The sequence below is a fragment of the Theobroma cacao genome, chromosome 9 (assembly GCF_000208745.1).
Source record: "Theobroma cacao cultivar B97-61/B2 chromosome 9, Criollo_cocoa_genome_V2, whole genome shotgun sequence".
Classification (NCBI taxonomy): domain Eukaryota; kingdom Viridiplantae; phylum Streptophyta; class Magnoliopsida; order Malvales; family Malvaceae; genus Theobroma; species Theobroma cacao.
Window position 1 is genome coordinate 1,592,770 of NC_030858.1, and position 25,485 is coordinate 1,618,254.

Below are 25,485 nucleotides of genomic sequence, written 5' to 3' on the forward strand. Positions count from 1 at the left end.
AAAAATTCACAGACGACTCAATCTCCAGTTTTGACATTGCCAATTGAGTTTCCAGAGGACTGTCATAATGTGGGTGCTTTCAGTTTAAAAGCCTTTCTTCCCAGCTGATTCTCATTCACCTTGAACTTGTCATTGTTTCATACCTTGCCTTCCATAGCATAATCCTGAAGGAATGGCTAGTAATGGCTACATGGGCATTTACTCTTCAACTTATATCCGAAAAATTCCAGCCCAACAACTCAACCTTTATTAAATTTATTGGTATTCTTTGTACCTTGTGATCAACCAACAACTTGAAAGTAACCAATCTTGAACTTGAATTAATGCTAGACATACTTGTATGACTTTGCAGGGGTAGATTGAAACTGTTACCAGAGATAGACTTGTACATAGCGTGGAAGAATAATGAATACGAAAAGGAAGGAGAAAGGAACAGAAACTTTCCTTTGTCGGGTTTTCTAGAGCCCCAACAAGTTTTACATATATAAAAACAAGAAAAAAAAAAACGAGAAATAACTTTTTTTATAATAATATTTTAAAAATAATTATTAAAATAAATTTAATTATCTTTAATTATATTCAATTATGACTTGATAAAAATATTTTAAATAAATTAAACTATTCATCACAATTATTTTTAATTTGTGTCTCTGATTTCTATCTTTCACTATCCCATTTTTTAAGATTTTATCGATTTCTCTGTTCAACATTTATTTATTATATTTTCGATTTCTCTCTCATGCGTTTTTAAAATTTTCTTTCTTACACTTTTAAGACACTAAGCAAATAGATTCATCACAATTATTTCCGCCTTTGATTTCTCACTTACCATCCCACTCTCTCAGATTTTATCAATTTCTCTCTTCAGCATTTATTTGTTATGCTTCCGATTTTTCTCTCATGAGTTTTTAGATTTTTATTTCTTACACTTTCAAGATACCAAACAATAGTTTTGATGTACTTAGGTAAGTGGTTATTTGAAAATTTTAATTTTTAAATATTTTAGATAAAATTAAAACGGTAAAAATGATTACAGCTGTTTGAAATAACTTTTAATTGAATCAATTCGAGACTTAAATACTAATAAACTCAAAATTTTAAAATTTATAAATCTAAATTTTCAGAGAATTTTTTTTTATTTTTAGTCAAAATAGGTATTTTAGATAAAAATTTGTATTTTGATTTATGAAAACATGTTAGAAATACTTTAATCGATGTCAAATTGTCAAAATAACAAAAAGATATAAAGAGAGTTGAGAGAAAAAAACAAAAAGATATAAAAGAGTTATTAGGTTTTGAAGTTTTAGTTCGTAAGTAATAATAATATTTTAAATATTAAAGTGTAATAAAATATTTTTAAATATGATGTATAATAATAATATTTTTTTAATATAACGTGTAATAATAATATTTTTTTTTTCAATACGGCGTGTAACAATTTTTTTTAATCATGACGTGTAACATATTTTTGTATATGATATATAATAATAATATTTTTTTTAATATAAAGTATAACATATTTTTTTATATAATTTGTAATAATTTAATCATGATATGTAATATATTTTTATACATAATGTGTAATTTTATAACGTATAATTTTATTAATAATAATTTTATTCAATTTAATTAAAAATAATTAAAAGCACTTTATCTTAAAGGTTATTTTAGAAAAGGTCTCAAAATGAAAACACAACACAAAAGGGTAAAACAACGTACGTAAAACCGCATGGCGGTGGATGAATGTGAAGTAGGTGTCGGACAGAGATGGTGTCCACGTCACAGAGGGCGCGCAGGTGGGTGACAAGTGACAAATTCTCCTTGTCAGCTGCAAAGCTGAAGCCTAAGACTTGCCCTTTTTAAGTACACAAACAAACTAACAAACTCTTTGGCTCTCTCAATTCTATCAAATCAAATCATTGTTGTGAAATCCTTTTGGTTTTCAGCATCAAACAACATATACTACAAGAAAAGAAACACACCCACCAAACCATTTCCTTCAACCGCAAGGCTAAAGCGCTTCAATTTAATTCGAATAACTGTCACATCCCAACGGATAAAACAAATAGAATTTTCATTATTCAACTTTCAACAAACTCCCTTCTTTCAAGGACAAGGTCTGTTCTTTCTTCTTTTGTTTTGAATGTTTATTGTTTTGTTGCTTAACTGTTTTGGAGTCTGATTAAGTTATTGTTTTTTTTTTATAAGGATTCTGGAGCAAAGACATGGCCTTGTTTCGTAAACTCTTTTACAGGAAGCCACCTGATGGCCTTCTGGAGATCTGTGAACGTGTCTACGGTGCGTTTGGTCTTCTTGTCTTTGTTCAAATTTGTGTCTTTTCATTGGGATTATTAAAAAGTCAATGTTTTTTAGTGGAATTCAGTTCTCTAACTTTTTTGAAATGTGGAAAAATTGGTCACTCATGAAATGATTGATATTTGGGTGATTAAATACGATTTTTGAAAAGATTGCTGTTTTTTAGAATATGGGTCCTGTTTGGTTGCTTAGGAAATTCGGGAAAGAAATGCAAAGTTTGAATTTTGAATTCTCTGTTTCAGTGTTTAGAAGGAGGGAAAAAAAGGAAACATTAGAGTTTAGTCTATTGGGCAATTTAATCTGTTGAAAATTGAAAAAGTAGCTGTGTATCTTTCATGTCTGACAATTTGTGTGTGCTGGGGTGGCATATAGTTTTTGATTGCTGCTTTACTACTGATGCTTGGGAAGAAGAAAACTACAAAGTCAACATAACAGGAATAGTTAGTCATCTTCAAGATCACTTCCCCGATGCATCATTCTTGGTCTTCAATTTCCGGGAAGGAGAAACGCAAAGCCAGATGGCTGAATTCTTATCCAAGTATGATATGACGATAATGGATTACCCTCGTCAATATGAAGGGTGCCCGTTACTCGCAATGGAGGTGTTCCACCATTTTTTGAGATCATGTGAAAGTTGGCTCTCACTTGGTCAGCAAAATTTGCTTCTAATGCATTGTGAACGAGGTGGTTGGCCGGTCTTGGCTTTCATGCTGGCTGCATTGCTGTTATATAGGAAGCAGTACAGTGGAGAGCAGAAGACGTTGGACATGATATACAGGCAAGCTCCCCGTGAGCTTTTGCAGTTGCTGTCACCTCTGAATCCAACTCCTTCACAGTTGAGGTATCTACAGTATGTCTCGAGGAGGAATGTGGCCTCAGAATGGCCTCCTCTGGATCGAGCTCTCACCTTGGATTGCGTCATTCTTAGATACATTCCTAATTTTGATGGAGAAGGAGGCTGCCGTCCAATATTTCGAATATATGGACAGGATCCTCTTCTTGTTGCTGATAAAACTCCAAAAGTTTTGTACTCAACTCCTAAAAGAAGCAAATTTGTCCGGCATTATAAGCAGGTAATATCACATTTTTCTTGTCTTCTCTATCAGTTTGCATTCTCATTCCCCTCCTCCCCCTTTTTTGTTATTAAAGGGAAAACGGTTGACATTCCTCATATCTTTTGAGGATTTAAAAGCTTGTCACACATCTAATTTTCCACAATGTTAGTAAAATTTGACAATCTTGGGACTAGTGTGGAAGACTAGTAAATGGATGTATGGCCCTTTTTTCTTAGGTGCTTCTGTTGTTAATTAGGTTACATCTGCTACATTCAACCCTGTTCTTGAAACTCAAACTTGGGGAGTTATACTCTAATACATATGTTGTATTGTGAAAAAGTCAATAGTTTTTGTAACACTAATCTCCTCAGTGTATGTATAGACACATAACCCCAGTGTTGCCTGGGCATATGCTTACTCTTATTGTCACATCTTCTTTTATATGTACCTACTGTTTGATTACTCTAGAGCATGTGATTGTCTAACCTCTTACTATTTTACTGCAGAAAGAGTGTGCGTTAGTTAAAATTGATATAAATTGCCATATTCAAGGTGATGTTGTGGTTGAGTGTATCAACTTGAATGATGACATGGAAAGAGAGGTGATGGTATTCAGGGTTGTGTTTAACACTGCTTTCATAAGAGCAAACATTTTGATGCTCAATCGTGATGAGATTGATATATTGTGGGATGCTAAGGAGCTGTTTCCAAAAGAATTTAGAGCTGAGGTATATAGTTTTCATACATTTTGTTTGCAATGTTGTGGTTCTTTTTTTTTCTTTTTCTAATAAAACGTTGCCCTGTGGATGAAGATTCTTTTCTCAGAAATGGATGCTGCTTCTTCCATTATTTCCATGGATTTTCCTTCCTTTGAAGAGAAAGAAGGTCTTCCTATGGAAGCATTTGCCAAAGTTCATGAAATCTTTAGTCATGTTGACTGGTCAGATCCTAGGGCAGATGTTGCATTTAACATGCTTCAACATATAGGTGCATCAAATATTGTCCAAGAAAAGTCTGACAGTGATAGGAATAGCAGTGTGGATCTCAGCCCTCGGCTGCGGAGATTAAGTTCTAAAACACTTCAGGATGAAACAAAGCTCACAGTATCACCACGTAGCCCAAGGAGTCCTGCATCTATCGGTATGAAGATTCTATCTGCATTCTCACAAATTTCATCTCTTGATTCTGATACAAGTAAGGAGGCTAAGCCCCAAGACTCTCGCATTGAACCATTCAGTCAGTCTGATGTCATGCACCAACAAAATAACCAGTCTACTGCAGGGCCACTTTTGCATGATTCTGTGTCATCTGTTTGTCAGGTCAGTCATCTAACTGCAGCATCTGCAGATGCAGTAAATGATTCTCCAGCTGTGTTACATAAACCGAAAGCTGTTGAAACTAAAAGCATTTCAGTTTCTCCACAAACACCTTTATCTGCTCCAGTTCAACCTCCCTCTACTTCTAGTGCAACAAAAGCTCTTCCTCATCCCCCACCACCTCCACCATTTCCAACTCCTCTTTCTTCAGCATCAGAACCGCCAAAGTCTTCACCTGCTATAGAAATTGGAACTTACTTACAAGAAGGCCAGTCTGCATTAGCCAAAGATGCTCTTGTAGACAAGACTCCATTTGCAGCAACCACTTCAAAGGCTTCCTCTTCTTCCACCTCTCCAGCCCTTGCAATAGCTTCAACTGTGCCACCTCCTTTAACACCAACTCGCAAGGAGGACCCAGGTATTAGAGGGAGCCCTCCTGCAGCCCCTCCACCTCTTCCAGCACCACCTTCGAAAGAGAATCAAACTATCAGTGGCGTACATCTGGAAGCATCTCCATCTTTAGAGGAAAATTTAGCTTTTAGTGCTAGAATTCCAGCAGCACCTACACCTCCTCCTGCATCTCCCTTGAATGAAATTGCAGCTGTTAGAGATGGACCTCTTGCAGTTCCGCCCCCACATTCTCCTCCAGCAACTGTTAGAGCTGGGTCCCCTGCAGCTCCTCCACCACCACCTCCTCCTCCAATGCCACCTTTGAATGAAAATTTAGCTTCTGGATCTGCACCTTCTCCACCTTCTCTTCATTCCAGGCAAGCAGCAAGTCCTGCAGCTTCATCATCGGCACCCCCACCACCTCCTCCTCCAATGCCACCTTTGAAGGAAAATTTAGCTTCTGGATCTGCACCTCCTCCACCTCCACCACCTCCTCTTCATTCCAGGCAAGCAGCAAGTCCTGCAGCTTCATCATCGGCACCCCCACCGCCACCGCCACCTGCCCCTGTCTTGTCATCAAGTTCTTCTCAAGTTCCTGCTGCCCCACCACCTCCTGCTCTCTTTCCTAAAAAGACAAATGGTGTTTCTCTGGAACCTCAGGCTGTAGGTAGAGGATCTTCAGCTCCTGCACCACCACCTTTTAGTCCTTCCACAAATTCAAAGAGCAGACTTTTGTCACGTACTATTAGTTCAAAGGGTCATCAGACCAAGAAACTAAAGCCATTGCATTGGTTGAAGTTATCTAGAGCTGTGCAGGGTAGCCTATGGGCTGAAGCACAGAAGTTGGGTGAAGCATCTAAGTATGTGCTGCTCTGCTGCTAAGTTTCGATTCTTTTTTTCCCTTTTAAATATCCTTTAGGGCTATGGTCTTTTACTTGTTTCTTTTTAATTCATTGGATTTATTAACCCTCGTTGTAGGGCTCCAGAGATTGACATGTCAGAGCTTGAGAATCTTTTCTCAGCAGCTACTCTGAATACAGATCGTGGTGGAAAATCAAGTTCACATACCGCACGTGGGCCAAAATCTGATAAAGTGCAACTGGTAATGCATTTTTGGTATTTAAGTGATACAGTTGTTTATTCAATTGCTTGTTTCATCGATGTTACCATCTGTTGTTTAAATTCTAAATAGTGTACAATCTAACCTTTGGCTGAATGCCATAATTATTAAATAATAAGTGCAGTTTCCATCCATCTGCTTGTCATTGCTTATCTGCCTTATTCCAAAGAAATTATGAACCATGTAAAACTGCTGTAGATGGGAAACTTGGATCCTGAAAATGAACCAGGATACTTCTATTCTTTTAGTATGATTCACATAAGAAATGCAAGCTTTCAGTCTGAGACATACTCACACATGAACCAAGACTTTATATCGTGGGCTGCTTGTTGATGATAACCATATCATGAACCTTATTATTATATCTTTAGGATGCTTTTGTTCAGTATCTTTCCTTCTTGCAGATTGACCACAGAAGAGCATATAATTGTGAAATCATGCTTTCAAAAGTGAAGGTGCCCTTGGCTGACTTAATGGTAGGTTGACAAGTATTGTTCACAGCTTGTAACTATTTACTTCTCTAAATTGTTGTCATGCAACCTTACTTTTGGCTACTTGTAATCCTCAAATCAACTTGCTAACTCATATCCTATCATTGGACTGCATTTTATCCTTTTATGGTTTTGCTTCTTATCAATCTTTGCTTCCTTGCCTCTTTTTGCTTAACAGATGTATATATATTTGTAACAACTCAGTCATCCAGACTGCCTATGGTTTCAAATTGTGTGAAAATGGTATCAAGTTTTGGTGGACGTGAAAAGCGTAGCTTATTTGCAGCTTTAAGGAGAAAAGCTTGCAGAGCTGCTATTAATATTGGTATAGGGGCTGCACAAACTATTTTATTAATAAAAACTCAGTTTGCACCTGTAGCTATTGTTAATATAAAGAGTCATAAAATGTGCATGCTAAATCCCAGTCTATTGAAGTTTCCAAATTTTACTTGGACAAAAAAAAGCTCTCTAACAACTAAAGGTATAGAGTACTGCTGCACAAGTTGTTATTGATAAAACCTGCAAATTTTATGAATAAAATTCATCTGATCTAAAAATATATATGTATTTTTCTGGATTTCTCAGTATACTGGAGGTAAATACTACATTCACTATTTAAAAGGTACAGACCTTTAGGTTTTCATGATGGAATCATCAATAATTTGCTCATTTAGAAATGCGCCCTTGACTATGTTTGTGCTATCAAATGCAGGTCTCAGATTTTGGTAAGTCCTTAATAGATGGATTTTCACTCAATAAGCACAAATATCCAATTGCATGCACGAATGCATCTCTTTGAAATATGGGTTTGCTTAAAAAGGAAAGAAGTTGTGATATGTGAATATGATGAACAATCTGTTAATCGTTCAGACCATAAGGGTAGTATCTCTTGCTTGTTAACCTTATGCCTTTTAGTGAAACTTTTGCAGAGTTCGGTGCTTGCCTTGGAGGATTCAGCATTGGATGTTGACCAGGTTGATAACCTCATAAAATTTTGTCCTACCAAAGAGGAGATGGAAGTACTAAAGGTGAAATGAATCATTGTTATTGGGTTAATACTAGTGTTATCTGTTCCATGAGTTATAATTGCATTCATAACTCCTTTGTGCAGGGCTATACTGGAGAAAAGGAGAAGTTAGGGAAATGTGAACAGGTTGGGATTTTTTTGCTACTTCCTTATATGTTGTTTATTTGTTGTCAGCTGAGTCTCTTCTCAAAATTATGAGTTGTTCTTAGGTAGAATACTTTCTGTTGGATATCATAATTCGTCATCAACTGAAAAGGGATATTTGAACTATCCAATCTGGCATTCACTTGAATAAATCAATTTACAATCCTATGTTTCTCTATTTCATATTGTTGGCTGATACTTTCACATACAGCATTAATTCAAACTACTAAATTCTAAATTAGCTACTTATGAATATTATGAAACCTTGGATGGTAAAGCACGAGAAACATGTCAAGTCTTCTTCTATCTCTTGTCTTTGAGTGAGGTTGGTTTTCTTCTATTAGGTTGGTATTTGTGTAAAATTGGGAATGGAACTTGTTAATTTAGTTGCTATGATGAACCTATTTCCATCTGCTTGACTAGGATGTTATTCTTTGCTACATGAGATGTGAAATAAGTGGTGATTAACCCTCTGGTTTTTTCAGTAGTACATCATGTATTTTCTGTATGCTCTCCGGTACCTTTTGTTAGTGTAAGAGGGGAGAAGACGAGAGGAAAGGTGTTGGGCCCTTACTACATCTCTAGACATTCCAAGTTTCAATTTTTTGTGTTTTGAATCACTCTCTGCAATAATGTTGGAAAGATTGGAAGTTTTGATGTATTTTGTTGTGAATTATTCTGTTCAGATATTAGCCACCTGGATTCAGCTTCTATAGCAGCTCATTATAGAGAACGAAATTTTTACCAAAGATATCTTCTTTTAGCATCATTAATGGATCAATGTGTTTCTTTGACCTCTGAAACAGTTCTTCTTGGAGTTAATGAAAGTTCCCAGAGTAGAATCCAAGCTCAGGGTTTTCTCTTTTAAGATACAGTTTGGCTCCCAGGTTTGATCAAAATCTGTATCCAAGTTCCAAGTTCCAAGTTCCCAGATGTTCTTGGCCTTTCTTTGTTACTTATCTGGCCTTGAATTGTTTTTTAGGTTTCTGACCTCAGATGTAGCCTTAATGTTGTAAACTCCGCAGCAGAGGAGGTAAGTTACAATTTTTTTGCTTGCATTCTTCTTTGTGGAACTGCTTTAGATATTTAAGATTGAAATCACATTAATGTCAAAACTTCTTTCATCAGATCAGAAATTCTGTCAAATTGAAGAGAATCATGCAGACAATTCTTTCATTAGGAAATGCTTTGAATCAGGGAACTGCAAGGGGTGAGTTAATTACATTTTGTCTGGTATTGGAACTATGCTAATGCACTATCATACATGAATATCATCAACATTAGGAGGCATCATAATTGACTGTGAAATTTAGATCAATTATGTATCCTTGTAAATGGGAGTGGCTGAGGCTCCAATGTGCATCAGGAACTTTAGTGCTAAATACATTTGCTTATATGTGCTAATGATCAGCTTTTGGGTAACACCCTTAAAATATTGTTTCCTACCTTTCTACTTGGAAAATTCTTTAAACCATCTATCTTTTTTTTTTTTTCCATTTTTGTCACTCGACTTTTCACTGCATTATCAAGTCTTTCATGTCTTTGGCTTGGTTACCTGACCTTTAATGCTGCTGTAGCTTAAGATTTCTTTGAGTTTTAAGTTACAGTCAGGTGTTTATATTTTCATTGTGAATTAAAATGTATTACAGTTAGCTTCGAATTCTTTATTTATATATTTGATTTATTTTCTTTTTTTCTTGACAGTTGTCCCAACTCCTGTTTTTCTAATTCTTCTTTAATGATGTCAAAAAATTTTGCATCTTTTATTCAATGCCCAAATTTTTTAGGTTCTGCTGTTGGATTTAGGTTGGACAGTCTTCTTAAACTAACAGAGACACGTGCACAGAACAACAAGATGACTCTCATGCATTACCTTTGCAAGGTACAAGTTGTGACTGATCATTTGGATTTCTTGTGACCTTAATCACAACCTTTATTTATTAATTTAAAGTATATATGAACCTGTACTCATTTCTTTTCTCCTAACTTATTTTCTTGAATCTGGTAGCAGTCTATAAAAAGTTTAACGTAATTAGTTGGGCATAATAATTCTAAAAAATAAACTGCAGGTCCTTGCTGATAAGCTTCCAGATCTACTAGACTTTTCAAAAGATGTTTCCAGTTTAGAACCTGCATCAAAGGTATGTTACTTGCTCTTAGTGAAAACAATTTTAAGAAGATAGAAGTTGAAGCTAGCATCTTGGCTGATGTGTGGTTCCTATAGATACAACTGAAATATCTAGCAGAGGAAATGCAAGCCATAAGTAAAGGATTGGAGAAAGTTGTGCAGGAACTGTCCAGTTCCGAAAATGATGGGCCTGTGTCAGAAAATTTTCGTAAGGTAATTTAAGAAAATAATCTGACATGTTTTAAATTGGCGTAAACACATAATCTTCTTTTCTTTGTTGATGTTTTCTTTTGTTGTCCAGACTTTAAAGGAGTTCCTTTGTTTTGCCGAAGCTGAAGTAAGATCCCTGGCTTCACTATACTCGGGGGTGGTATGTCTCTAGCTCTTGTTGTGAAGAGTACCATTCCTACAAATGTTGATCGTATTAAACCATTTATTATCTGAGGTCTATATTGACAGGGTAGAAATGTGGATGCATTGATTCTTTATTTTGGAGAAGATCCAGCTCGCTGTCCCTTTGAACAAGGTATTTGATAGTTGTGATCAGTTTGTACTGCTACTCTCATTTGACTGCGGATTATGCAAAAAGTAAAACCTTTGACTTTAATCTAGTTCAAAAAGGAAGAATGAAATTGAAAATAAATGAAAAGGGGAAGCTTAGTCTGCTTTGAGTCTATAATGCTTTCATATCTCTGTTTGTTTGTTAACAGTTATATATTATTCTTCTGAACTACTGCTGTTTGCTGCAGTTATTTCAACTCTACTCAATTTTGTGAGGATGTTCAACAAAGCTCATGAAGAGAACTGCAAGCAGCTTGAGCAGGAAATGAAAAAGTCGGCAGAAAGCGAGAAGTTGAAGATGAATGCTTCACAGAAGGAATCAGAAAACTTATTGCAAACTTCTATCGCCAGCAGCAATGTCAAATGATTCAGAGAGATCAACCTAAACTGCTTTCCCTTCTCAGGAGCAGAAAATTTACATATACTCCAAAGGGCCAGAGGCATTCGAACAACTATTTGCATTGGCAGAAAACATAAGGTGGCGGCTTTGCTGTTGAGAGGAGAACATATGGTTGACTGGTACAATCAAAATGTGAAATGTAAATACGGAAGTGATGCATTTCGCTGCTAACTCGATGTTTCTGAGAGGCAAGCACTTCCAACCACCAATCCCAGTTCATTTTCAGTCATAGTTTAGCTTAATGCTTGTGCCTCTTCATTTCTTCCCTTGCTGCACAATATAACTTACTGATGCGGTCTTATCATTTTTGTTTGGAGCAGAGATACTGGGTTCCTTCTGTAAGCAACTTGTAAATTATCTTCACAGAACTTGTAAGTAGTTTTCAAGAAACATTTTTTGGGGATTGTGAATCTCTTTTTCCCCCCATCAAAAATTTTGTTTTCATTCCCAGATTTGCCAAGTTTTGCTTTGCCAATGTGCCCTTTGTTTCTCAACAATAAATAATTGTGGGACTGTATATCTGCCATATCTATTGATGGGCATCCTTTCCACCATGAAAGATCTCAAGCTTCAGCTTTTGATTTTTACAGAGTTTGTGAACTTAAAAGATCATATCTGAGGTAGCAAAGTAATGCACCAGGATTAATTTTCCATATGCTATGCATCCTGGAGCTTCACCAAAAGTGGTTGAAATCCCTACATTTAACACATCTTAAGTGTCAGCTTTGAAGAAGTTTTACCTTCCTTTCCTCTTGTAGTGTTGATTGATTTATTATAATAAATATAGATATGATATGATGACATGTTTACGTATTTAAATATATATTTTTTTATTTATTTTTAAATGCAATATTAATTGAAATATGTTTATCTAATTTATGGACTCGCACTTCGACCTACACAATTTACAATGCCTTCCCGATTCTTGTGGCAATCCCAATATCAGAAGCTTGATGAAAATTTTCTGAAGGAGAGATTTGATGAAATTTGTGTCCTTTTTCCATACAAGGGGGTGGCAATCACCAAGGGTTCTTATAATACCAAGTAGATACTGAGAATTGACGATTGTGGGTCAACTGTCCCCCATTTCCAGCAATCCATAAACATTAAAGTAAAAAAGTCAGTGGCTCAGTTGAATCGAATCCGCCATTGCTTTGGTACTCTAAATCTTCAATTTGTCTTGGAGTTAAGTGAGAGCTAATTTAGAATATTTAATTATTATCATTTGTTCGATTGTCGCAATATTTTTTAATATAAGTACACGTAACATGTGGTATCAAAATTAATATTATTAAAATTTTTAAAATATGTAATTTCAATCGTCATAAAATTATTTTAAATTTTAAGTGAGAGTTGTTACGATTTGTTTCGTAAAATTATAATAATTCAAATCTAAATATCATAAACTTAATAAAATTTTTAAATATTAACAATCACGTCCACATCGATATAAGATGAAATATCACGAATGATTCTTGCTTAAACTGCTAACCTTATAGGAATGCGAGTCACGTGCCTTCAACAGAACAAAAATGTGGGGGGCATAGCAAAGCATCCCTAACTCTAATTTACTCTTGTTATCACTGCGCAGCTGCTTAAATTATTGTCCCTAACCATGCCAATCCACAATGCAAATCCCAAGAAATTGGCTCCACATTTTTCTTTCTTTGCTATAAATTTTATAAGTTTGGATCTCGCTGACTTGCATTTCTAACGTATCAAATGAAGCTTTGACTTGGTATTAGTATTTGGATTTTGTACATTGTATTTGGTGAAAGTTAACAATTAATGCATTTTCAGCTGTGCTCGGGTGCTTAATTAGGTGCCCTTAATGATGATTAATCATAGCCTTGTCAGTCCTGCTTTACATCAACTCACGCTTTCAAACATTGCAGTACAAAACAAGTGGACAGAAAGTTGTAGGAAAAAAGTCCTGTGCGCGTTACCTGCTCTCATTGCACCTGCTTTCTCCTCCTAGGTGGTGGGTTTTTGCTTGCTGCTTTGATTATGCTGTAAAATTGTCCAAAGGGCATCAGTTTATAGCAAGTTCAGGTTGTAGTACAAAGTCTTGAGAATTAAATCTTTTGATAAGGAAAAAGAAATAGTGATCTTCTACATTTTGCAAACAAATGATCAATACCCAAGAATGATTAGATTGGGTAAATTGGTGTCGGTGAGGAACAAGAGTAGAAATTTCAGTTTGTCCACACATGAAGAAGGGCAGCTCTTGGCATGATATGCCCTCACATGCTTGTGAGAAAGCAAAGAAAAGAGAGGGTGGGGTCTCAACCTTGCAATAAAGAAAGCTTATTTTTCATGTTCACTAATTGGATTCCACTGGTCAGCCTTACCCCCAGACATTCCTCCCGTTGCATTAAAGCCTTTTTGTGTGACAAAATATCCCATATTTCAATTGATCATGATGCAAGGAGGTTTTAGCATCTGATCTCAGTTTGGATTGAAAGCCCACTTTGAGCTTTGATGGTTTCCTGAAAATGGGGTTTAAGAGGTTCCTTCAAGCTTTCCTTTTCTTGTCAAAGCTGTAGTAAAAGTAGTAATAGCAACAAGTTCACGTACACCTTCAAGATAACTGATTAAGATCAAGAGCTCTGGAAAGTCAATGCTCTACATCTGATAGTGGTGGGCAATTAATTCTCTTGGAGCCAATTCAACTTGGGACTAATTTTTGGATAAAGAGGAGAAATATGGGCGTTCTCACTTTATCAACCAGTCAAGCATTTCTGTGGAAAGTGTCACCAACAGTCCACCTAATCCTGGTGAAGACTGATCAAACCAAACCCAAAAACATGAGTTTAAAGGACCCTCACCCTGACCCTGACAATGACAAATATTCACCAAACGAACCATGGGATTTTCTTGCTTGCTTTCAGGGACATATTTGTTTTCATTTTTATCTTTTCCTTGGTGTTGGATTTTTGTTCTTCATACACCCAAAATTAGAGCATAATAAGGATTGAGCACAAAAATTATGAGGCAACAAAGCTACTGCTACCATTACCTCTAAACACAAAAGCCACATTTTTTGGCTTGATTTGGAGGTCTACGCCAAGGATTACCTAGCAGTTTTTTCCAAACAACCTGTTTTTTTCTTGCCTCAGAATCAGATCCAAAGAAAATTAGCAGAAGGCAGGCACCCTTCTTTCATTGCAGAACAACTCTTGGTTGCATAGATTACAGTGATCTCTCAGTCTGAGATATCCCTTTGATACTGAAAAAAGAGAGAACAATAAGCAAAGGGGAAAAAAAGAAGAAACAAAAGAAAAAGAGAGATCCTTAACAACAGCCCCAAATCATTTAACCCCACCACGTCTGTATCTCAGGCTTCTCTCATGAGTAGCAAAGGCCGACATTAAATAAAAGGAAAGAAACAAGAGCAAAGGGGAAAAAGTAAAGGAACCCAATCCTCTGTCCCTTGCAACTCACTCTCTCTTATTCTCTATCTCGCTTTTCTGTTTCTCTCTCTCTCTCTCTCTCTCTCAATAGCTTTGCAAAGGAAAGGTAATGTTGCATCTCACCAACCTCCATTTCTTCAACTTAAAGCCTCTTATCCAATAATTAACATCCATGTCCCAGTAGTGCTCAATTACCGCAAAGGAAGGGTAAAAGGAGGGTAAGATAAATAGGTGGAAAGAGATGGATTTGGGTAGTAGGAGAAGAGAAGGAGCTAAGAGCAGTGTTGTTGCAGGGTCAGTGTGGGAAACTAGGATGAAGAGTGATGAAGTCAAAGGTGGAATTAAGGTTTTCAATGGGGAAGAAAACAGCAATGTTGAAGAAAATGGTGATGGTGGTAATAAAAGATTGAGCTTGAAGAAAGGCCAAACTATTGGCGGTGTGGCTGTTAGTGGCAAGAGAAAGACTTGGAAAAGTGAAAGCTTTGAAGGGTTTGAGAAGAACCCAATTCAGATTGCCAAAGGCAAAACTGGGGAACAGTGCAAGGAGTTGAGTGTGTCTGCTAATGGAATTAAGAAGAGCCCAATTCGGGTAGGCAAAGGAAGATCCTCCGATGAACATTGCAAAGACTTGAGCTTGTCTGTTGATGGAATAAAGAAGACTCCAGTTCAGGTCAAGAAAGGAAGATCTGAAGGAATTAGGGAGCTTAGTAAGTCTGTTGATGGGTTTCCGAGAAGCTCAATTCCAATGAAGAAGCCAAGATCTGAAGTCGCTAAAAGGTCTGATGAGCTGAGTAAAGAGGTTGTTGAATCTAGTGAGAGAATAGAGGCGAATTCAGTTCAATTAAGGAAGGCAAAATCAGATTCAGTTAAGGCCTCTGATCAGTCTGGTAATGGAAATGGAAATGAAGGGGATTCACTTCAATTGAGGAGGTCAAAATCGGAGGAGAATAAAGTTTTGGTTTTGGATGATGAAAAACAGGGGAATAATGTTTCCATTGAAGAAAATGAGAAGAACCCAGTTGATACAGAGAAGAATGGATCTGAAGAAAACTGTAAAGAGTTTGGTGTGTGCCAAGAAAAGGTAATTTCAAGCAGTACAAGCAATGGAAACACAGTCAAATCATCTGCTGAAGTATTAGTTGATGATGATGATGATGGTGGTGAAGATGATGAAGAATTTTATGAAGAAGAGGAAGAGGAGGAGGCGGAGGAGGAAATTGAGGTTGGGAATGAAACGAAAAGCTTTGACATTAAGGAAATGAATGTACCAGAGGAGAAGCCTAACAAAGTTGTTGATGAAGAAAAGAAAATACCTGAAGAGAAGCCTGACAAAGTTGTTAATGAAGAAAAGAAAATACATGAAGAAAAGCCTAAGAAAGCTGTTAATGAAGTGAAGAAGTTACAAGAAGATAAGCCTAGCAAAGTTGTCAATGAAGTGAAGAAACTTAGCCAATTTCATAACAGAACTGCACCACTTTCTTCAACTCTGAATAAGCTGCCACCCCCAGTTGTAAAGCGTTCTACTTCAGTTTACACAACTCCTACAAAAACCACAAAATCTACTCCTTGTAAGTCTGTGTTTTTATTTGATGCTTTATTGACATAAAGATTGTTGTTTTCTTTTCACGTCCTTTCTCTTTTTTGTTTTGAATGTTACTGGCCTTGTTGGTTTCCTTCAGTTTCAGCCTCAGATGATTACCATTGTCAGAGTTTCCCACACACTCAGAACAAATTGCAGAATTTAGGTGGGAAAAGATTTCACTTCCAAGGAAAGATCAATAAATTTCATATTTGCAACTTGTTTAATTCTTTTTCTTTTCTGTATTTATCGATCTTTCAGTTGATTTAGTCATGTGGAGAGATATATCGAAATCGGCATTGGTCTTTGGGATGGGAACATTTATCATCATCTCATCCTCTTACACCCAGGACCTGAACATCAGGTCTCTAAATTTGTCAATGAAACACAAGTCTCAATTTTGGAATTTTATCTGTCTTTTTCAATTGTAACCTCCTCTGTTTTAAAACAGAGTCCATTACTAAAACTCTGTCTGATCAATGCTTCTACAGCTTTATTTCTGTAATTTCCTATCTGGGACTTAGTTACCTTGCTGCCATCTTCCTTTACAGATCAATCATCTGCAGGTAAATCAGATGCCATTAATTATCACATTAACTGGGTTTAAAACCAAATCTTTTATTTACCCTTCTATTTCCTTTCTAATAACAATGCAGGGGGGTTGTGGATATAGATGAAGCAAGCTATGTGCTTGGAGAAGAAGAAGCAGTTTGGTTACTTAAATTGGTTCTTCCTTACTTGAATGAGTTCCTACTAAAGCTCAGGGCACTTTTTTCTGGTGATCCTGCCACTACAATGAAGGTAACATTTCCATATTCCAACCCTTGGCTTTCTTTTTTCCTTTTCCATATTCATTTTTAACATTGAGGAGGAAGATGGCAAAAAGAAGTTAATCAATTGGGACAATGGCAGTTGGCAGTGCTGCTATTTGTCTTGGCCAGGTGCGGCAGCTCCATAACTATCTGGAAGATGGCTAAACTGGGTAAGTTTTGTTTGGTTGAAATCATTAACTTTTTACCTTCTACCTTAGAGCAAATTTCATAAAACAAAGCCAACACTTTTTCTTTATTAAATGGGCAAACTTGTTTTCAAAAGAACAATTCTGTCATCATTTTTGCAGTGGGGTTTGTCCCCTCCTTTACCCCATGGATGCTCTTGGCTTTTCAATGCAATGAGTCTTATCCTTCTGTAGCTTTTACCATCCTGAAGTAATTTTGCCTTTTGGTTCTCTCTACACAACTGTTAAATTCTTTCACCTGTTAACTGACCGCTTGGTTGTGCTTTCACTGCATCAGGCTTTTTTGGCGTTTTCACTGTACCAAAAGTCTGCTCTTCTTATTCCCACCAATTAACAGCGTACGGTAAATCCCCCCTTCTCCCCCCATAAGTTACATTTGTCTCTATGCTTCCTTCGTATTCATTTATTACAATAATAATGCTCTGAAGTTCTACTCCCATACCGTTACCAGCACACATCAATCACACTGTCCCCACATCTGACCCTAAATATCCAAGATCTTGTAGTGAGCGTCCGATTAATTTAACGGCTCTTTTGTTGATCTGATGATGTCTCCCTGAGGGGTAGAATTCATGGGTCCTACGCTTTTTATGCTCCTAGGCCCTAAAAGTCAGTCTCCATCATTACATCGTTATCTCCATTATTGGATTCTTATTCGGCCCATTACCTTTGTCACCTCCCTTCTCATAAGTGAGTTTTAGGCTTGAAAAATTGAGGCATGAATGTTTCTATAGCTGGGCCTAGATGTTCTAATAATGGAATCGGATATGACAGCAATAACTTCATCATCAAGAGGGGGGGAATGAAAGTTAGATGTATCAAATAATGAACATAGTTATTATTGTATGTAATAGGACTCATCGTGGAGGGTAGCCGGCATAATGAAGTATTTGTTGCCCTGTCATTCTCTGCCTCGAATCGGGTTGGTGGGGGTGGTTAAATGTGCTTAATATTATAGGAATAAGTAGCTAAAAACAGGTTGATTCGGTTGCTAAATGATAAGTGCACATGTCATGGATCAGCTTGATTTCTACTTCAATCATGGTGTCTCTCGTGAAAAGTTACATATTAGTGAAGAGTTGAATAACTTTTGATATTATTTGTCATTATCCATATTTTTAACTTGAAAAACATGTTTAGAATATAATGAACTGTTCATCTCTTACGGATATGTAATCCGTGACATATGAATTGCTTTTTAAAATACAAATTCGAATCCCTTTTTCTTAAATGAAAAGAGAAAAAAAAAAAGATTATTTTCAAATAATCTAAAATGTTTTAAATCTTTGTGAATACGAAGGAAAATTTTGGATACGACGCTTTCGTGATGCATGGGACTCATGCACGCATAAAAAAGCCGTGGCGGTGGCCATCTTCACCCTGGTTTGGAACCTATCTTCCATTGTTGCTCGCATTTGGGCAGGTAAGAACCAAATTCCAGAGCTACCTCCCTACCAAAACTGGTTCAATTAGATGGGTTTTGTCCCTCCTAACCCTTTCTTCCCTGTGTAGCATTCATGCTCTTTTTGGCTCTCCGATACTATCAGCAAAAAATGGTGATAGATGATTGGGTGGAGGACGAAGCTGGGCCTGGGAGTAAAGAAACATTCCAAGGACCGACGGGAACACAAAGACACGGGCCTGGACCCTCTAGAGTAGAAACAAATAAAGTAAAGAAAGGATCCTAGGAGTGAGCTTTGGCCCATATGCCTGCATTAGGTGTTACATTACATGTTGTTCCAAGTTGCCGTTTTGTTTTATTCCTTCATATATTTTTTTAATATATAGTTTTTTGATAGTATAATATGTTTTTATCTTCTCTTTTTGGGGTTGTAAATATGCATGTTTGGTTTATGTGACTTCACTTTAGAAGCTAACAAGTCCAATAGGCCAGCATGCCAATAAACAATTGATATTTTGGTGTTGATCACAATGGAAAAGAAAAATGGAAAGTTTACTAGGTTTGGATTTTACTCTATAACATGCAATGTTGGTATAATGAATCCTCTTCCTCACCATAACTTTATAAAAAATATATATCAAAATTTTTAATGAATAAGCATATGCTTAATTATCCTTTAACTTTACTATGCGTCTCTTTTCTGTTTAATGATTATTCTTGTTTTACTTATCTAGTCTAAGCTCTAGACTTTGATCTTATTTAACAAAATTTTATTTCATTGGATATTCCCCGTTCTTTGATTTATCACCTTTTAGCCTTACTACCCAATGGATTTAGTCAAATTGGACAAAACCCAATCTTCATTTTTGTTTTTTTTTTCTTTTGCTTATATAAGAAGTGAGTTCAATTGGGTTTTCGATCCATAATTTTAACTTTAAACACATCGATGACTTATGCATGGAAGATCAAACCTTGACCATTTTAACATAGGCTAGTTTCTCAAATGCTTTTTTGGGGGCCTGGAGGAGTGGAGGGAAGGGTTCCTTGTTTTGGGTTTGAGCCCAAGCTTATATTCCTGGTTGCCACCAGGCCTAGCAGTGGCTTGCTAGTCTGTTCATTGAGTATCCAAAAAACTTGGGCTATGTGCTGTATTATTCAAAATTAAAATTGATGCAAAATTGTCCAAACACAAAATTTCAATAAATAGATCATAAATTTGGGCAGTGATATGGACTCATATCTGTATTCTTTTCCATTTTTTTTGGCCCAAAGGAGCAAATTGACTCATAACTAAGTTGAAGGCGTATAGGAATATGCATTTTTGGTCGATATCGTGCCATTGTTGCTAGGTTAGTTTCCTGTTTTTTTCATCGTAATTACTCCACTTTGGTAGCAATTCCATTGAATCTGAAACCCTTTTGCAAAAGAAGTTGGTTATGGAACTTATCCTGCTCTGGTGTAAAACGTACAAGAAGCAATGCTTTAACAAAGATTAATAAAATTTTTTTTGAAAGATGACAAAGATTAATTAAATGAACTGAAAATTAACACGGTTCTCTCCTTCCCTGATGCAATCCCAGTCAGTGACTGAATCACAGTTTTCTTTTCTAAACATTTCAGTTCCTTCTGTTAACCAGATCGGTAATAGAAAATTCAGTAGATTCAATTATGCAAATACCAATTAAAACTTTTTTAAGAAGACAGTACTTGAAAACCCTTGAAGAAATTTTGGGTTAGTTGTGGTTTCTATCAGGTTGAAGTTGACATACGCCAGCTGCCAAAGTGCCAACTGCGCGCATTACAGCTTGCCTGCCTGCACTGATTGAGTTTCCAAAATTGTTCTGCTTTCCTGTCAAACCTAAAAATGGGTTTGATTCCTCTTCATGAAACTTTATCCAGAAATGAATACCACTTTCGAACTGTTCAACAACATTCTAACAACTGAAATTGACACTCACTATGCATTTCCATCTACCCTTCAGGTGTTTTAAGGAGTCAAAGCTCAAAACCCATGGCCCTTAAACACTGTGTCTGGACAATCAGTACAGACATAATCACTGTTTATGATTTGCCAAAATCTTTTGTCCCAACGCGTGGCGTGCAAACGAGAAGCGATGACGACGTTTAGAGGCTTCCAGAGAGCCAAATCACCCCAGTCAATCATGCTTATTAAGTTATTAAGACGGATTAGAAATGCATTATTTAAGCTTTGAGCTGGTACGTAGATGTTATTATCATCCTTGGGTAACTGCATTATTGAGCAGTAATCTTAGTTAAAAGAGTTGGATTCGAGCAGCCAATTGATAACTTATCTTTCCAAGAAGCTAAGATGTTTATCGGTTAGAATGTTGGTTAAGTCACCGTCTCTCTGGAAATGTGACATTTTCCTCATAATCCCACCCGTCTGTTGGAAAATTTTCTCCAAGCACCTGTCATTGCTGTCAATTTTTCCCACTCACATTGTCACCTTGTAATCAAGCGCGATAGTCCCAGCTTCCTGCAGAACTGGTAATCTTGGCACTCCTTCAATTTTAGCCTCAGAAATAGAATCATTAAAAGCATCTGTTTCAAAGATTGAGCAACACCAAACCTGTAAGAGATTCCGAATGATAAAGTGTGAATGATTTGCATATATATGAAGTTGAATCACAAACGTAAGGTATGATCTGGCTTTTTCTAGTACATATTCTGATGGCAAATGAATCATCAGAAAAGCCAATACAACAAATTCCGGACTCGTTTGTTTGAAACCACTGTTACTTAATAAGTCAAATAAGCTTCCGCCATGTGCCCATGGACTCTAACCTACGGTTTTCCAGTCCTTTACCTTGTTGTCCTGCCGTTGGTTTTCTTGGTGATAATAAGAACTTTGCTAGCTAACTTGGGTAGTTCTCTTTTGTTGAACTTTTGTTTGATTCCATCAGCTATATCAAGTTTGGGTTATGCTATAATTTCTTGGTTGACTAGTTCCTGCTGATCAAGACAGAGACCTACCGGGTACTGACAGTTATACCTAGTTTGGCCTACTAATCAATTTGCTCGAAAAAGGCTCAATTCAATTATTGAACAAGAACTCTGTCGCCTGTGCAAATATGTGTTAGACAGTCAAGGTCTTGGATCAATGAATCACATAATTTCCAGGGCATGTGGGGTTTTCTTTCTGTCCTTCGAACCTGAATTCACCAAATGAAAAGTCCCATTCCATTGAAAACAAAGTGCTTTAACATGTCACTCCAACAATAATCATAAGTGCCGTTAGAAACTGCTATTATCTCAAAAGTTCAAATTCCTATTAGGATAATCGACATCAACCTGCCGAATAATGAAACGTTCCATGTGAGAGAGATGAGAGGTCACCAATGGGAGCTCTCTTCCGTTGAGACAAGTCGCAGTTCTCATGATAAAAAACCAGAATCTTTTAGGTGCTAGTGTCTGCCGCACGTTTTAAAAGAAGTAGATAAAATGTTTCAATTTCACGTCGGACAAGTGAAAAAATTTTGAGAAATTTATAAGTGTGCAACATTGCAGACTCTAATAGGTTAATATTTTAAAAAGGTAATAATCCTGTGACAAAATAATATTAGAACAGATTCAACATAAACCGGTCCACACCAAGCACCTATAAAAGAGAGGCAGGTAGCGTGCCCAGAACAATAAGGGTGATGTTGGATTGGGTGAAAAAAAATGTGATGAGAAACGTTTTGGAGAAAGAAATTAGAATACCTCAATCTCATAGGGAACAAAGTAGAGATCTTAAAAAATTGAGAAAATTATAAAAAATAATCCTCTTCATAAACTCAATTCAAAAATATCCTTCATTATAATTTTAAGTATTTTTAACTAATTTTTAGCATGGCTTGATAACAATGCCTTTTAAATAATTTCAGACAAATTAAAATAGTTTCGATTTTTTCTATCTTGCCATGCAGATAAAAATTTCAAAATTAAATCTCGATTTCTCTCTTGTCAAATACTGTCTATCTCGCTATCCAATTCTTTTTCACCATCCCAAAAAGCAAATATGACATCAAAGTATATGTTTTAAGTTCTTGAGTTTATTGGTTTATTCTTAAAATCCCAAAGTTGAGGAATTGAAATTGATTAGACATATTTGTAAATTAGAATACTGTATGACTTTGACAACTTAAATATGACTGCGAGCAGGTAAATCAATTAGTTATTAGGTATTGCATTACTAGTTTTTAAGCATTATGTCACTGATTTTTAGGTATTGCGAGACTGGTTTTTAGATATTGTATGACTTAATTATTACGTCTCTGGTTTTTAGGCATTGCATGACTATTTTTTAGGCATTGCGTGATTTATTTTTAAATAATGCTTAAGTCACACAATGCTAAAAAACGAGTCACGCAATGCCTATCAATCAGTCATGTAATGTCATATCAACCAGTCACGTAATACCTAACAATCAGTCACGTAATGCCTAAAAATTAGTAATCCCATGTCTAAAAACTAATTATACAATACCCAAAAATCAATTACGCAATACCTAAAAACTATTAAAACTACTAAATTTCATTTAATAAAATAAAAAACCTCAAATAATATACCATATTCCATTTAACAATATAATCAACGAATATACCTACTTAGCGAAGAATGCTCAAAACGCTCAAAAATTTTTCTTCATATATCAAAAATAATTCCAAAATGTTTAAAAATGCTTAAAAAGTTCAAAAAAAATTTTTCGTGTATCAAAAATCACTCTGAAATGTTCAAAATGTTTAATGATTTTTCTTTTCGACAAGAAATAATCTAAAAATGAATGGTCTGACGAAGAAAGTTCAAAGAATATAAGTCGATTTGAGGTGTGAAACTAAACATATAAGTAGGTTTCATTAAGGGTAATTTTGTTTAAAATTAATTTCTCTTGACTAAAAATAATTAAAATTATAAAAAAATTATTTTAAAAAACACTTTATGTATGAAAGGTATTTTTAAAAAGAACCCTTAAAATTTATAAAAATAAACATGACACATCCAAATAGGTTAATTTTTCAAAAATAAGTAATGGTCTAGTGGCATCATACTATGCTAAAATAATTTTTGAACGAGAGACAAGACTCAATGATGTATGGCAAGTAGATACAAATACCAATGAGTATATGTTAAGTGATAGTAGAGAAAAAATGCAATACCCTTTTCCAAACAAAAGGGATTAATTTGCAGAAGATAGGCCTGCAAAAATTCTCTTAATGAACTAGAACTAATTAGATAAAACTGTCTTTCTTTCCTTCCTTATTCCTTTGCCCCTTTGTTAGTCCTTCTATAGTTCTACTTAGAAAATGAATAAAAACATTTTTGCCCTACATAAAATCCATAATAGAGATATTTACCTACTTCTAGGTCTTCCATTAACTAGAATTAACATAATATATTTTTTTATTTTAAGAAATGAATGTTAGATGTAAACTACAAAAGGCCAAAGAGGGTGACGTTTGATATCAATTGAATGGTTCATTTTTTGTCTCTTTCATCCTTTGGAAATCACCATTGTGTGGTTCTCATTACCTTACCTTTTCAATACTCCTTTTTTTTTTATCAATTTAGTATCTTACTATTTGGCTAAGTGTCTCAAGCTCCTGTCAACTTGCCTTGCTAGTTGCCTCTTTGTGGCCCATCCAAATTAGGTTAAAATAATTGCTTTAACCTAAGTTTTTGATAATATTTTTTGATGCATTTTGACAAATTTGGCTTAAAGCCAAATGCTTAACTTACAAGGTGACACCACAAACAAGCATGAAATAATAGGTAAGCAGACTATGATACTAAAGAAAAATTTAACATCGAAATCTCGAGTAAAATAAGAAATAATGAAAAAGAGCCGAATCCGATCATATACGTAAATTTTTTGTTCTAAATAAATAAAATATCATACATTAATTTACTAAATTATCGTCGAGAGAATTTCAAGATTTATCGTATAAAATATCTAAATTTTTCGTGTTATAGTTTTATAATTAATGGTATAGTATATGTATAACGTCCAAATGAGCATGTCACATCCTTATGAATCCCAATTTTTTAAAATTTTGTCGTTGAGTCAAATGTTCAAAATTAGATGTTAAAAGATTTAAATAATTAAAGAAAATCAAATCATTTATCTTGAATTTTCTGCTATTTTCTTTTGTTATGTCATTGTACTTAACGTGCCTTAAAGTCCAATCGGTCGTCTAATCTGAAAAATGTTTTGCAAAGGTGGGCAATCATACGCCATGGGAGAAGTTCACAAGGTTACGCATGCAAAAGCACAAAGAAACAAAGAAAGTTTTGATGAAGGGGTTTTTCTGAATTTTATACTAACAAAAATATCTAAGCCCACTATGCACATCTTAAATGATACACTAACTTATAAAAATCAGAAGGGACTGACTTTTAATTTATTTGTTAATTGCTTTCTTGTATATACGTATATAATCAATTATTGAGAAAAGCGAATGTTGAAGGAGTGAAATCGAACTTTGGGATATATTTGATGTACCAATAAAAGTAAGTGTGTCTATCTCCAACTCACTTTGATTGATAAATAACATAATGTTTAATTAATTATTGGAAAAGAAGAATGTCGAAAGAGTATTGAAATCGAACTTTGGGATATATTTAACATAATGACAGAAATATGTATGTATATCTCCGATTTATTTTGATTGACAAATGAACATAACTTTTAATCAATTATTGAAGAAGAAGATTGTCGAAGGAGTGAAACCAAACTTTGAAATATATTTAACGTAATGATAAAAATATGTGTGTGTATATCTCTGATTTCACTTTGATTGACAAATGAGTATAACGTTTAATCAATTATTTAAAAAGAAGAATGTCGAAGCAAGGAAACCGAACTTTGAAATATATTTAACGTAATGACGAAAATATGTGTGTATATCTCCGATTCACTTTGATTGACAAATGAGCATAACGTTTAATCAATTATTGAAAAAGAAAAATGTAGAAGTAGTGAAACCAAACTTTGAGATATATTTGACGCAATAACAAAAGTATGTGTTTATATCTCCGATTCACTTTGATGACAAATGAAGAAAACGTTTAATCAATTATTAGAAAAGAAAAATGTCGAAGGAGTGAAACCGAACTCTGGGATAT

General features: G+C 35.4%; 2 protein-coding genes across 4 annotated transcripts; both read left to right on the forward strand.

Moving 5' to 3' along the window:
• On the forward strand, window positions 1,864–11,601 carry LOC18587856 (formin-like protein 13). 3 transcript variants are annotated; one of them, XR_001929571.1, is made up of 19 exons: window positions 1,868–2,117; window positions 2,209–2,298; window positions 2,689–3,389; window positions 3,878–4,099; window positions 4,184–5,937; window positions 6,056–6,179; window positions 6,602–6,673; window positions 7,618–7,716; window positions 7,800–7,841; window positions 8,666–8,746; window positions 8,842–8,892; window positions 8,988–9,069; window positions 9,647–9,741; window positions 9,929–10,000; window positions 10,084–10,200; window positions 10,289–10,357; window positions 10,447–10,513; window positions 10,737–11,136; window positions 11,269–11,601. XR_001929571.1 is itself a non-coding variant. In XM_018128087.1 (18 exons), the coding sequence occupies exons 2-18, from the start codon at window positions 2,226–2,228 to the stop codon at window positions 10,913–10,915; spliced, it is 3,900 nt and encodes a 1,299-aa protein (XP_017983576.1). In that variant the 5' UTR covers window positions 1,867–2,117; window positions 2,209–2,225; the 3' UTR covers window positions 10,916–11,601. The 3 variants fall into 3 exon arrangements, 1 of the variants encoding a protein (XP_017983576.1); XR_001929572.1 differs by lacking the exon at window positions 11,269–11,601 and having other exon boundaries at window positions 1,864–2,117; window positions 9,666–9,741; window positions 10,737–10,895; XM_018128087.1 differs by having other exon boundaries at window positions 1,867–2,117; window positions 10,737–11,601.
• LOC18587857 (reticulon-like protein B21) lies at window positions 13,969–18,931 on the forward strand. Its single transcript, XM_007011889.2, has 9 exons — window positions 13,969–15,929; window positions 16,041–16,106; window positions 16,202–16,304; window positions 16,432–16,506; window positions 16,597–16,741; window positions 16,853–16,922; window positions 17,236–17,301; window positions 18,259–18,381; window positions 18,471–18,931. Exons 1-9 carry the CDS (start codon window positions 14,603–14,605, stop codon window positions 18,644–18,646), a joined length of 2,151 nt encoding a protein of 716 aa, XP_007011951.2. The 5' UTR covers window positions 13,969–14,602; the 3' UTR covers window positions 18,647–18,931.